Source organism: Ceratocystis lukuohia (genome assembly GCF_044167205.1).
Source record: "Ceratocystis lukuohia strain C4212 chromosome Unknown Supercontig2_pilon, whole genome shotgun sequence".
Taxonomy (NCBI): domain Eukaryota; kingdom Fungi; phylum Ascomycota; class Sordariomycetes; order Microascales; family Ceratocystidaceae; genus Ceratocystis; species Ceratocystis lukuohia.
In genome coordinates this window covers 952636-967094 of record NW_027263521.1, presented here as the reverse complement: position 1 = coordinate 967094, position 14459 = coordinate 952636, and the positions used below count along the sequence as shown (strand labels likewise).

At 48.0% G+C, this 14459-nt stretch overlaps 3 protein-coding genes across 3 annotated transcripts; 2 read left to right on the top strand and 1 right to left on the bottom strand.

Annotated features, from left to right (window-relative positions):
- Positions 1 to 1317: 1317 nt before the first annotated feature.
- On the top strand, positions 1318 to 4990 carry HOO65_020254 (Transcriptional activator ARO80; the record flags this gene model as incomplete). The annotated part of the gene is made up of 3 exons (XM_071006331.1): positions 1318 to 2573; positions 2636 to 4419; positions 4488 to 4990. 3 exons carry the CDS (start codon positions 1318 to 1320, stop codon positions 4988 to 4990), a joined length of 3543 nt encoding a protein of 1180 aa, XP_070860892.1.
- Positions 4991 to 5313: 323 nt separating this feature from the next.
- HOO65_020253 (acetoacetyl-coenzyme A synthetase) lies at positions 5314 to 7541 on the bottom strand (the record flags this gene model as incomplete). Its single annotated transcript, XM_071006532.1, has 3 exons — positions 5314 to 6592; positions 6648 to 7258; positions 7344 to 7541. 3 exons carry the CDS (start codon positions 7539 to 7541, stop codon positions 5314 to 5316), a joined length of 2088 nt encoding a protein of 695 aa, XP_070860891.1.
- A 3003-nt stretch (positions 7542 to 10544) lies between these two features.
- On the top strand, positions 10545 to 12518 carry HOO65_020252 (Serine palmitoyltransferase 2; the record flags this gene model as incomplete). The annotated part of the gene is made up of 1 exon (XM_071000027.1): positions 10545 to 12518. One exon carries the CDS (start codon positions 10545 to 10547, stop codon positions 12516 to 12518), a length of 1974 nt encoding a protein of 657 aa, XP_070860890.1.
- Between the last annotated feature and the right edge of the window lie 1941 nt (positions 12519 to 14459).

The following is a 14459-nucleotide window of genomic DNA, read 5'->3' as shown; positions in this document are numbered from 1 at the left end:
GGAGGATAACTAACAAAGGAAAAGAAGATGAGCATAGGGAAACTTGTCAATGTACTTGGTATGTACAGGAAAAGTCAGGGATGGATTTGGAGGACCCAGAGCAATGGGACAAGGAAAAAAAAGCTAGGCAAAAGGAAGAATGTTGCAAACATCACGAGCGCAAAATACGGGGGAAGAAATGAAAGAAGGCAGAAATAGGCAGGTAGGCTGAAAGAGAATTTTCTGCACCTTCTTTTTACGTATTTGCGGGCTATCTTGTCCTTTTTCCGTTTTCCTTCATCTTTTTTTTTTCTTTCTTCTTCTCTTCTGTCAAAGCCCAGGTTACAAGACCGAACACGAACAGGCTTTGTCGGCCCTCGTCGCCAATAGATTCCGTCTCTTTTAATTCTCTTTTTTTTACCCTTTTTTTCGACCTGAAGACAGGGAATATTTTCGATTTACTTATTTTAATTTTTTTGTCACCCATCAAAGCTTCTTGTGCTATTCCCCAAACTCCGCCCAACCCCGGCTTCAAGAGCATCTCTCTTTTCTTCTTTTGTCTTTGACTGTCAATTTAATCAAAAATTTGAATCGGGATTTTTCTTCATCTTTTTTTTTCTCGGATTTCGTCTGTCAAGAAAGTAACCCCAAATTTTAGGTACTACGAGTCACTTTGTCGGTCCCTCCCCCCCTCTTGACCTCCCTCGACCTCTTCAACGCCCTGTCTTCTCTCTTTTTTTTTTTTTTTACCTCGCTGTCACAAAGCTTGAAATTTCCTTCTAGAAGTTATCCGGTCTTGTTTTTTTGTCTTTGTTTTGCTTCTTGTTTCCGAAGTCTCAAATTATTGCGCTTATCTTGTCGCGATAACAAGGGCCGCTTTTCTCTACAAATCGCATGCACCTCTATCTCTAAGCTTCATCGCTATCTTCACCGCACCAACCGCTACATAGATCCTCCGAGAAACTGATATTTAGCTAGCTACCTCTCTGTTTAGGCATCTTTCGCACATTCAACTCTTATCCGTCCATTATCTTGTTGCTGATTACCTTTTGCCTTTCCCTGCTCTTACTATTACTTTTATATAATCCATACACTGTCTTTGCTTTTTTTTTTGCGCCTGGACCTGCCTTTCCTTCACCCGCTTCAAACCGAGGCTTGACTGGGAATACCATAGTAATCTGGGGGCTTACCCGCCGAAACCTTGGGCCCTCAGTATTGGCTGCTCTTGATTTTGTTGATTCTCCGTTGGTCTTGCCTATCTCATAGCCGCCTTTAACCCGGCCATAACCTATGTACTCCCGGGTTTCTGGCTGAGCATATATGAGACCCTTAGTCGCCATGTACGATACGTCTACTGATGGACTCTCTTCTACCGAAGCCGCAAATAACGGCTCCCCCTCCAAGCCCGCTGCCGTACGTCCTCCTAATACGAGCACCACACCACATTCAACTACCCCATCAATTACCGAAAAACGACCAAAGTCCTCTACTCCATCAGATCCCCAATCCCAAACTGCACAAGCAAATCTGCAACACAAACGAGTCTACCAAGCCTGCATTCCGTGTCGCCGTCGCAAAGTACGCTGCGATCTCGGTAGTGTCGACAATCCTCACGATCCTCCCTGCGTGCGATGCCGTCGCGAAAGCAAGGACTGTTTCTTTAGCGCAACACGTCGCAAGCGCAAGACTGACAACCTCGACGGCGAGCTTGAAAGCGACGAGTACATTATTCGAAACGGGCGCAAGAGACTACACGCCGGCGAAGCTCCCCATACCCCCATCGACCGATCCATATACAGTGAGGCCCCTTTGACTCCCGGTGGCTCCATCGGGCGCAGAGAACCTTTACGCCGCCCCGGCGATACTAGCGCCACCACTCGTGATTTCAGCAGTGGCGAGGACTCCAATGCACAGTTAGCCAATCTAGAGGCACAGGAGGTAATGAGAGACCGAGTTTATGGTCCCCACGACGCCCTTGATCTTTTGTACAAAGCAGCCACCGACAGGTTCGTACAGCAATGCTCTCCCGTGGCTCTGAAACCAGAACACTCCTCATCTTCTTCCTTCTTCGCCTCTGCTGCCACTCGCTCTGTCCCTGTCCCCGCGCCCATATCTGGTCCCCCTCCTGCCCCGAATTTAACTCCTACCCCCGCCCTAATGTCTACCTATAAGCCTTCGCCCTGGATTCACCCAAGGTCTAACATGTCGTTGTCGTCTTTCAGTCCCATCGTTAGTTCGAGACAGGACCTCAGCAGAGCCTCTTCTACTTCCATGGCCACACCTACCCTTCCACAAGTCAACCCTTCCTCAACTGCAACACTCTCCGCCAACACATCAGCCCCTCCTAGAAGCCATTCACGCAGACAGTCACGAGCTGAGAGATCCGAATCTCGTGCTTCAAAGCCCACTATCGACAGCAGCGCCAAAGTTGGTTTGGATATGGCTCCAGGCCTGGGGATAAGCACGGGAATAGGCCTAGCGCCCAATATAACGACCCAAGATGGCATGGAACGAGCACTCAAAGCTTGGGGTCGCTTTCGCTTTGTTCGCGCGGGGTGGTTTACTGCCCAAGAAGCTATCGCTTATATTGACTAGTAAGTTTCTGTAAGCCTGTTTTGCTCTATTTTGCATCACACATGTCTAACAAGTTGTATAGTTATTATACCTATCTTTCTCCACTGACTCCTATTTCGCCACCCACATTTCGCAATCCCGCTTCACATGAAACCCTACTTAGTGAAGAGCCTATTCTCACCGTCACACTCCTTACTATAACCTCACGATACATGAAGCTTAGTGGACCCGGGGGCCACTGCCGATCAAATGCCATTCACGAGCAGCTTTGGACATATCTGCGTGGCATGGTAGAACGGTGTCTTTGGGGCCAAGAGGCTTTTGGTGGCCGCCTACATCCATCTGGACCAACAGAAGATTTCCAGACTAGTAGTACAGCCCCGTGGAGAGGCATGCGCAAGGGTAGCTTGCGGACTTTAGGAACTATTGAGTCCCTGATGATTTTGACAGAATGGCATCCTAGGGCTTTACATTTCCCCCCAACTGAGGCCATCGACGAACTGATGCTTCCGAACTATGAAGCAACATTTGCTAGTGAGGCAGAGCAGCGACAGGAAGGCTCTTTTGGAGGCAAGCGTATTGAAAGTTGGCTGGAACCCGCGTGGAGAAGCGACCGTATGTGCTGGATGCTGCTCAGCACAGCCATGGGCCTAGCGCATGAACTTGGCGTGTTTGACGACATCGATGAACTGTTGCGCGACGGCTCGATGCCACGGCCCGAGTATGAAGATGAGGGCTATAGACAAAGAGCATACCGTATCAAGCGGTTGCTTCTTATTTATTTGACCCAACTAGCCGGTCGTCTTGGCTGGAAAAACATGGTGCCAGAACAACTGTGGAAAACTGACCCTGCTGTAGGTCGTAAACATCGTCGTGATACTATGGATGGAACAACGCCTGCAAGTCATTCGTCTATTTCTATTGCCTTCAACTACATACCCGATCTTGAGTTGGACGACCAAATCATTCATTGTTGGGCAGGCGTTAGCAATGCAATGCACATTGGCAATGAACGCCTATTCAAGTCGCGGCAGCACACGACAGAGATCATTCAAAGCGGCCAGTACATTGAACTCCTGCGCGAGTTCCAGCCGATGCTGTATAGCTGGTGGAAGGAGTTTGACAGATTCCGTCTTCCGCCTTATATCCGCCATATTCTAACCATCGAGTATGAATACGTGCGTATCTACATTAATTCTCTATCTCTCCAAGCCGTCGTTGAGAGATGCACCAACCATGCTGCAAATGCTACTGCTGGAAACCATGATGCTCCAACTAATACCGAAGGGGATAACGCCATTCCGCAGCTGTCACCGCAAACGCAAAACTACTACGGAAAGCTTCCTCTAGGCCAACTAGGCGGCTTTACCCAAGAAGACCAAACATACATTCGCGAAGTAGTTGACGGCTGCCGCAATTTGCTGCGTATCGTAGTTTATGGCTTGCTACCCAAGGGCTATCTCAAGCATGCGCCTGTGCGCACATACTTCCGTATTATCAGCGGCGCCATGTTCTTGCTCAAGACATTTGCCCTAGGTGCGCCGCGGTCCGATGTCAAGATCAGTATCGGCCTTATGGATCAAGCTGTCGAGGCTCTGCGTAACTGCGTTGTAGATGATGTACATCTTGGCGTGCGCTTCGCTGATTTGCTCGAGACACTGACGAGCAGACTGCGTACACGCTTCATCCAAGCTCCGGTGATGCCAGGGACAACATCGAGCACTAGTGCTACTACAGGAAACCAGGGTTCTCTAACGCCCAATGGTGGAGATTCAGTCATGGCCATGGATGGCGTGACTCATGGAGTGTCCATTGAATCTGAATGGGTCTCAAGCCATGCAGCAAGACTGCAAGAAGGCCTTCGTGGTAAGCTAAACAGAAGACAGACAAGGGTCTTGAGAAAATACATGCTAACAACACAACCCCTTATGTAGAAGCTACATCTCCTAGCGTTGCCATCGCCGCAACACCATTTGATCTCAATAACTTCCACTTTGCTGCTACCAATTCCCTACTCAATACAGATAACACGTCCACGCCGCTCGTCGACCCATCGACTAGCCACCTTGCTGATGGCCCCTCGAGGTCTGCATCCACAAACACCACTAATCACAATGCTGCTACTATCGCTACTGCCGGTGCTGTCCCATCTTCGGCCGCCTCGGCCGCCGGGTCTACCACTACCTCCAACGCCTTGAATGCCGGCTCGCTTGGCTTCGAGGACTGGACAGGCGGCGAAATGTGGTATCTGCCCCCAGGCCCAGCGTTCTTACAGAATGTCGACAGCAACAACGTCCAAATGACATCGGAGGGTGTTAATGTGGGCGGTACAGATCTGCTAGACTATCTAGCAATGGATTCGTTTCCACCCATAGATACCAATGGTGGTAGCGGTGGTGGCGACGGTGGTAGCGGCGGCGGCCCCGCGTTTTCATAAAAATGAGGATGAGATGGTCGGGCTACCAAGTCGATATACTTCTTTATTTTTCACCCTCCTTTTCACCATTCTCCCTTGACTTTATTTCGGCGTTTTCATGGCCCTTTTTTTTCGACATCTTATCACGGAAGCTTTTTTTTTGTTTTTGTTTTTGGGGTTAGAAATATTTTCAGTCTTGCATCAGTCAAGAACTGAGCATTTTTGTGTAAAAATGACGTATATTACGATATTATCAATTTAAACCTTACTTCAAACCTCTCCTCTGTCCTTCTCCCCCATCCTTCACGACACATAACTGGCAATAAACATTGTTACTGTTGATATCAATGCTCCAGCGCCCATTTCCGGAACCAATCCAAGGCCTCGGGGTTCGCAACGCTAGCATTACTGGTAACAGGTCGTCCGGATATGATGTGCTTCACTGCTACCTCAATCTTTTTACCATTGCCCGTGACAGGAATCCCACACTCGGCTTCTTCTACAATCCCGGGTACATGCCGAGGACTTAGTTCTGTCCGTATAACGCGCTTGATATCGGCAGCCAGCTTTTCAGTGAAGGGTCTTCCAGAATTCATTTTGACAAAGAGACAAACAGTCTCATCATAGTCCTGTTCACGCCTTCGTCCAACGCAGACAGAGTCGGCAACGTCAGCTGCAAAGAAACGCACAAGGATGTTATAGATCTCAGCAGACCCAAAACGCACACCAGATGGCTTAAGAACGCCGTCTGAGCGGCCGAGCATGACTAGCGAGCGGCTCCCGGCATCAGAGATACTAACAAAGTCCCCATGATGCCACACAGGCCCAGGTTGGCCAGCAACAGCTGTGTCTTGGGGCCAATGCGAGAAGTATGCCTCGAAGTACTTTTTGTCACCTTCAAGCCGAGAAGTGGGCGAGAAGAAAGTCAGCGGTTGGGCCGGGAATGGTCGGACACAAACAAGGTCGCCAGGCTCGTTTGCAGGGACTTCCAGGCCAGTTATCGAGTCCACAGCACGTACGTCCATTCCAAGACCAGCACATTGTATAGAGCCTTCCTTGACCGGTAGGAGAGGGCAAGGGGCTCCAAAGAGAGAAATGATATCGGTGCCACCCGTAATTGAAGAAAGCATAACTGGGGGGAAAGCAGAGTAAACAAAACGAAAGGTTGATGGCGGTAAAGGCGAGGCGGTTGAGTATATGGTCTGTAAACAGCCAAGATCTAAACTTGGGTCAGTGATAGGACGCACGCCTGCGCCTTCAAGTGCAGTAAGGTAGCTAGCAGAAGTGCCAAAATCCGTTACACGCAAGAGGGAAATGAGGCGTGGAAGACTCATGTGCCCATGTGGCTTGAAAGGAGACCCGGTATAAAGAACAATGGAAGCACCAGTGGCAAGCGCAGAGACGCTCCAATGCCACATCATCCATGAAGTAGTTGTGTAATACATCATCCGTGATTTGGGCCCCATAGAGCCATGTAGAACATGCTCTTTCTTGTGTTGGATAAGCGTACCCAGGGCTGAATGTACGATAGCTTTAGGAAGGCCAGTTGTACCGCTAGAGAACAGTATGAATAATGGATGATCAGGTGGAAGCTGCTCAAAAGACATTGGGTTCTCGTCGGGGCTGTAGAAATGCTTTAGTTATGGAGCGGAACAACAACGGTATGGAAAGTACGAACATGTTGTTAGTTAAGAGCGAGCTGTAGCTCACAGTCTTGATATTGTGTATCTTGAAGGCGCTTGTATCCGCGGTATTTCTAGCAAGGGCGTCGATAACAACAAGGAGCTCTAAGCCTTTGGGTTGGAGCTCCTTTGCTATGGTGCAGACCTTGTCGTTTGCCGGCCATTGTTTGCCGTTGTAGACTGAAGCATCGTCAGCAAACAGAACCTTGGGTCTAATCTGCATGAGTCGATCCGTCACGGCTGTAACCCCAGTGTCTGGGCTTAAACTTGTCCAAATGGCTCCGATAGAGGCTGCAGCCAGCATTGCTACCAGCCCCTGGCTATGGTTTCCGACGTAGCCGGCCACAACATCACTGGCATTGACCCCAGACTTGCGAAGGTGGGTAGAGACTTGTTTAACTGCTTGTCGGAGTTCAGCCCATGTCAAGGCGAGAGCCGGGATGTTGTCAGGGCTCAGATCAGACGCCTCAAGCTCGTTTAGAGAAATTACGGCTGGTGACGTAGAATCTATCTCAATGTTTGCTGGAAACAAAAGATTTTCCGCATAGTTCAACCTGCTGCCAGCGAAGAAGTTGGGGCGAGGAAACATGGAGGTAGATGGAAGCACCTGCGCAATAGCATGTCAGAAGACAAAGGGTTATAAATATGCATCTAACCCTAAAAACCATCGACGTCATCGCCGCGGGACTTACAGTTGTTGGAGCCTCGCTAGATTGAATTCCGACAAAGTCCCAAACTAGGCTCCAAAATATATCTAGGTTGTTAATAGACCACTCGAAAAGGCCCTCATAGTTTGAGATGTTCTGGCCGTGTTTTGTGTTCACTTTGGTGATAAACCTCCACATAGGAGTGTCTTTGGGATGTGGCGGGGTCCATAGGATGTCCGTCATGGCTAGATCTGATATGAGCGATTGCTTCAGCTATAAGTGGTAGCGAACTGTGAACTCGCAACGGAGGTTGGGTCAAACGAAGAGGCGATGCTGTTTAATATACCGTAGAAATCCGAGCCAGGGGAATGGATAAAGAAGAAGGCGAGCGCAGAAAAAAAGCCTTGGTTTTCCGTTTATATGCGTGCGCGGCTGTGGCAGGCTTAATGACCATCAGGGTTTAGATTGATTCAGCGAGTTTGTTGGAGAAATGGGTTAAGCCGTGCGGCCGAATGAGACCATAGATAGCGAGGTAGAGAAGACCACAAACATTTATGCGAAAGGGAGCTTGGCCTTCCCCTCTTTCGCGATACAGGCAGTTTATAAATATTGTATCGTTCTTTCCAATTTACGACTTTCACCGCTTTTGCCTTTGGAAACTGCCGTTCAGGCGGACATTGCGATTCACGGGTTTCTAGCGGAATGGTTGCAAAAGTATACAAGCTGAGATCATGATATATCTCTACTGCAAGAGCGATGCTACTTTATAGGGACGCTCAAACACTTGGCCGTGTGTGATCTGGCTAGTAAATGCGGGTTCCAAACACTCTGCAGCTAGTGATCATCAACTCGGTTGTTTTTACGTGGTTTTTCCATTCTTCGTACTAGGTACATAATTACTTAAAATCCATTTTAATGCCTCAGCATAAGGTATTATGTTAGGGTTATAAGCAGACTAGTGTATCTCCACTAATAGGTTGCACTTTGTGCTAGCTGCTCGAAGCCTCAGGGACCTTGTACAACCCCAACAATGATGCATTTTTCGATTTGTCTGAGATTCCGAATGCTATTGAAGAGATGGCATGGCACCAGTTCGTTCAAGGAGCCAACTAAAAGCATTTGTTTACGAGTGCCCTTGGAAAAAGGAGTGCCAATGATTGCCATTTATTATTTCTTCGCGCTCTTTTGGCGCCCTTTTAAGTCGGCTTGCTCTTCAGGCAAGTGAAAATAGTCTTGACTAAAAAAAGGGGTATGGGTTTCAACATGCAAGGCTGGAAGGATGCAGATTTTTTTCTGCTTTGCTTCTTAGTAAAATAAGCGTTTGATATCAAGGTACAAGATACAACAACACAGGATGTAATAGGATAGAAGCAAGGCTGTATACGATTGGTTCATCCATTCAATCAATGGTCGAACGATTGGGAATGGAACGGGATACAATGGGACGGAACGGAGGCGCTCCTTCTAGTTCAGGAACAAGGCCAGATTTCAAGACACAGACCATGTAGCATTGGTAGCATTGCAGCAGCAGGCACTCAGTAGTATACTTGCATATATCTGATCTGGACTTGTCCATCCTTTAGCTAGAGCCATTTTTGTAGAATAAGGTAGTTGCGGATTTTGGATTTCTCAGCCGCGAAATTCCTGTTGCACTCAATACTCTATTGGCTCTTTTTAGTTGTTATTCTTGGTAGTAGCCTTGCCTTCTCATACTCTGCTCTTGCCTTGTTGCTCTGCGACTTCTTTTCTTGCGTCTTTCTCCTTTTTTTTTTTTTTCTTCTTTCTCTTGTTTGCCTACTTCCCACTCTATACTTCTTCAGTTTGCTCTTCCCTTTTTTTTCTTCTTTTGTGCTCATCTGTTTTTGTCTTTTCTTTCACCTTTACCTTCATTTTCCCTTCTTCTTCCTCCTTTTTAATTCATCTTTTTCTTTCGATTATCAGTCTCAATTTGATTACCTTGTCTTACCATACAAGATAATTGCATGTCGGTACGTTCTCTTTTGTCCTTCCTCTTCCTGAGTCCCGTGGTTATTGCACGGTCGAGTTGAAGACACAGCAGGCATTATCGGTGTGGTTGCAGTGCTTCATCAACCGGCCTTGTCGTTTGGTTCTTCTTGCCGAGTTTTGCTCGCCTACGCTTCGCTGGTTGATAGTTGATGCAAGTGTTTGCTTTTGTTTATCACAAGCCAAATCCAAAGCACATGCATGTCCAAGCGGTGTCAAACAGGCCGTTTCTGTTTCCCTCCATGTCTATCTATCTCTCTATCCCCATTCCATTCCATCTGCACACCCACCCATCAAAGCAAACAGGCAAGCCATTGATTGATATTACCAGCATCTCTTCGCTCCGTTTGGCCTAGTTGACTGTCTTGTGCTTTTCCCTGTCTTGTCACGAAAGCTCCACCCACTCGAGCATAGCAATGTTCACCGCTCGTGCTCGTGTCTGACTGGCTGTTTATTCCTGTTCCTTTTTTTCTGGCTCCCGGTCCCCTGTACATACATACATACAGACAGAGAGCGAGCATAGCATAAACTGGCCTGTCATGTACTATTCTACCGTTCGGGTGGCCCCTCCTTTTTTTCTTCTCCTTCGCTATTTCTCCCTCCCATGGTCTTCTCCCTCCTACACCTTCTTTTTCCTTCTTTTTTTCTTTTACGTTCCCTCCCTCTCATCTCAATTTGCTGCTAACACTTCAGTAGCTGTTGGTCATTTAGTGTGTGGTGCCCTGACACCTTTCCTATCCAATCTTATCTGGCCGATCGTCCTGTGTTGTCCTGTCGTGACTATCACATAGAGAAACGCGTTGTCGTCTCACACAAATCCTTGCCGTAACCTCCGCTGTTCTTTTCTTCACATTCTTTTTCTTTTTCTTCTACGCCCCTTTTAATTTTTCTCGCTATCCGTCCATATATTTTTTTTCTTTCTTGTGAATTGACGTCCTAAGGTTACCCCTCGACTTGCCACATCGTATACGCATAGATTGATTCACCTCACGTTGCAACCTCGTTGCCCTCCGACCCACGATAACGAGATATCGAGCAATCCAAAAAGAATAAAAAAAGAAGTCAGGGAATCACGGGACCCCCCAAAGGTGTATTTTATCCCGCCGTACTTAGAATTTCTGCTTTCTCAGCCTAATCCACGTTGGCTACTTTAATTGGCCCAGGCAACGTCGATTTCTCTTGCCTGGTATGCCCCGCAAGGTGTCCAATACCATTTCCTCAGCCTCCTCTTCCACTGCAGTCATGACACAAACTATCGATGAAGTAACCGAGCGGCGCCTTTCCATTTCTTCCAAGAATCGTCTCGCGCTCTTGGGGTCGGAATCCTGTCCATCACACCAACAAGCCCTCCGAGTCGCCCAGGAAAAGATATCGACATCCACTCCCCAGCAGGACTCTTCACCATCTTCAAGTCTCCCAGCCATTAGTCTGAGTCCCGATGGCAATGAATGCGACTCAAAGCTTGACGGCACTCGCTCTTCTGAAAAGGTCTTGTTCAAACCCCCTACCGAACAGGAACTTGCCCGTCAACGTTTCATGGACGCACAGTTTGGCCCCCTGACCGATCCAACCGATCTCTACGTGAGCCAGCATCACGGAGAGCCTTTGGCCGCCCCTATCATTGATGAGCCATCTTACTACTTCATCCTGACCACTTACATCAGCTACCTCCTCTTTATCATTCTTGGCCACGTCAGAGATTTCTTTGGCAAGCGTTTCGGCGACAATCGCTTCTATGCCCCCCTTAAAGCGTCGAATGGCTATGCTCCTCTCAATGAGGACTTTGACAGTTTCTATGTTCGCCGTCTCAAGATCCGTTTGGATGACTGCTTTGCCCGCTTGTCAACTGGCGTCCCTGGTCGCTACATCAAGGTCATGGATCGTATCTCTAATGACTGGAACCGCTCCTTCGTCTATACTGGAAGCGCCACTGAGACCCTTAATATGAGCTCGTACAACTATCTGGGTTTTGCCCAGTCCGAGGGCCCCTGTGCTGATGCTGTTGAGGAGTGTGTCAAGACCTATGGTGTGAGTTGCAGCAGCCCTCGTGCTGACGCTGGTACTTCGGATCTTGCTTTGGAAGTTGAAAAGGAAATTGCCAACTTTGTCGGAAAGCCTGCTGCCATGGTCTTCTCTATGGGCTTTGTCACGAATTCGAGTTCATTCCCTGCCTTGGTGTCCAAGGGCTGCCTGATTATCTCTGATGAACTGAACCACTCTTCGATCCGCATTGGGGCTCGCTTCTCCGGCGCTGTCATCCGTGCCTTCAAGCACAATGACATGAAAGATCTAGAGCGCACTCTCCGCGACGCCATTGCTCAAGGCCAGCCCCGAACCCACCGTCCCTGGAAAAAGATCTTGGTTGCTGTTGAAGGCTTGTACTCAATGGAAGGTACCATGTGTGATCTCCCTGGCCTACTTGAGCTCAAGAAGCGCTACAAGTTCTACCTTTTTATTGATGAGGCTCATAGCATTGGCGCCCTTGGTCCCCGCGGCCGTGGTGTTTGCGATTACTTTGGCATCAACCCCGCTGAAGTGGATATCCTGATGGGTACATTGACCAAGTCATTTGGTGCCAATGGTGGCTATGTTGCAGCTGACGAGCATGTCATCTCGCAGCTCAAGAGCACTAATGCGGCTACACAACTAGGCGAGGCGCCTACTCCTCCAGTTTTGATGCAAATTCTGGCTTCGCTCAAAATGATTACCGGTGAATTGTTTCCTGGCCAGGGCAAGGAACGTCTGCAACGCATTGCCTTCAACTCTCGCTACCTCCGTCTTGGACTCAAGCGACTTGGATTTATTGTCTATGGCCACGATGACTCACCCATTATCCCAGCTGCCGTGTATAACCCCGGAAAGATGGCCGCCTTTAGTCAGGAAATGCTTAATCGCAAGATCTCGGTTGTTATTGTCGGCTACCCGGCCACGCCACTTATCTCGTCACGTGTCCGGTTCTGTATTTCGGCAGCGCACAACAAGGAGGACTTGAATCGTCTACTAATCGCCTGTGATGAAGTTGGGGATCTGCTCCAGCTCAAATACTCATCGGGCATCTCGGGTGGTCAGCCGCCGCTGCCGGAAGGCGTAACGCCAGAGACGGAAGCCGAGTGGCGCAAAGCCAACAATTTGGTGGGTCAGTATGTGGCGCCTCGGTGGAAAATTGAAGACGTGTTGGCATGCAACGCAGAAGATGCAAAGCACCCTTTGCGATGAAGCAAAGCAAGCACACATTTTTTTGATTTATTTCTTTTCATTCTGTTCAAGCTTTGCTGCTACTTCTTCATTATGTGCTTTTTATTTGCTTCTTTGCCAGCTCTTTGTTTAGCTGCATTTACCGTGCTTGTTTGCGTAATGTTTGTGATGTGGGGTTTTTTTTTTCCTTTTCCTAAAGGGGGTTATTGTGATGTGCCCTCTTTTTTTTTTTTTTTCTTTCTTTCTTCTTTTATTCGTACTTAATGAACTTACTACACAATAACGTCGCTATATGGTGGGAAGGAAAAAAAAAAAGAAAAAAGGATGTCGTCACGTGTGAGTGCCATGGGCTTGCGTGTTGTTGGTATCTTGGAGGGGATGATGAGTGAGTGAGTGAGTGAGTGGATGGTGACTTGCAAAGTGCTGAGCAAGCCAGACAAAGACAAGGTCCAAGGGCATGAATAAAGAGCTTTGATTATATGGGAACCAAAGACATACCAGACAACAACCACATCAAAGTGCGTCTGCGTGTATACACACACGCTCTTGGCATTTGGCTTGCAGTCCTATACTTTAGTCCTTCTAGACCAGTAGGAAGGATTGTGAAACGCCAGAAGACAAAACAGGAATGATTCAAGGGGCGGAAGAGTAACAAGTTTTGGCAGGTTGGGCTGTTGATTGTTATGTAAAGAACCAGGGGAGGGGAGCTCTTGATAAGAAGCTAAGGATAAGACGGCATAAGAACAGTAGCAAGAGGGGAAGAGGGGAAGAGGGGGAGGGACTGTATTGTATGCATCACATACTTGTCCGCAGAACTTTGATTCTCTTGTTCTAGCTGTGCCTTTTATCCGTAGCTCAAGCAAGGTTAACGTTGGTCGACTGGTTCCAGCCGAGACGAGACTACTCTTGCTCATGCTTGTCCGCCCACCAAGACATTCATGTAAACGGCATTCCTTTTTATAGCAATAGAAGTCAGGCCCCCGGGTTAACAGAAACGGGGGAAGCAAAGGACGGACGAATAGGATTCGGAATTTCTTCACCTTAGCTTATGAGGTCTTCTAGCTAATCCCCCTTGCCAACATCAGACTACTAGTGCCAGAGTGGTTGGCTGGGCATGGGGAGAGAGAGAGAGAGAGAGAGAGAGAGAGAAAAGCAAGTGTGCTTGCAATGGAAGTGAGGGCAGAGATGCGAAGGACTGGCTGGCCTGCTCTGTTTGTCTCAAGTACCGGACCTTTCTGTATACGCTAAGCTTTTCAAGTTCCGACCGTCCAATGTCGTAGGCTGCATTTCATTTATACAAAGGCGCAGGGCAGGATTGATAGTTCCGTAATATCAGTCCCATGATAATGATTTCATTTCGGAGGTCATTTGACGTACACCAAGTCCCATTGTTAGTTGCCTCGACTCTTAGTCTTGTTCTCTCCTTGTACCATTTACGTACCTAAATGTACCGTATAGCAGATAACACATGTGCTACGCGCCGTCGTATTACCGCGAAATAATTGGTAGGTAGACGTAAAATAATACAATACAAAAAAAAAATACATGTGCTACGCATCTACAAACTCAGTTTATCGCAAGTATCTAGGCGTGTCTCGCTTGTGGAAGACTCCATCTGATATCTGATATATTGAGTGATACTAAGACATACAAAGCCTGTTTATACTAGGGCCCCAGCAAATTGCGTGAATATCCCAGCCCAGCACTGGCTTAGGGGGGGGGGGGGGGGGCGTAATTCGATGTATTTGTTGTGCCTTGTTGAGACCGAGATAGTTTAGGTATAGCAGCCACTAGAGGAAAAGGCATGATATGACGATGTACATGTGTGTGCACGTATACTTGGATCGCCTGCCTGTGTGTAAGTATGTGCATGGGCCTATATGTATTACATTGCGGCAAGCCATTTGACCCTCTCCTTTCTATCCCCCCGTCTTACGGACAGCTTAACGACAAGGCGAAGAC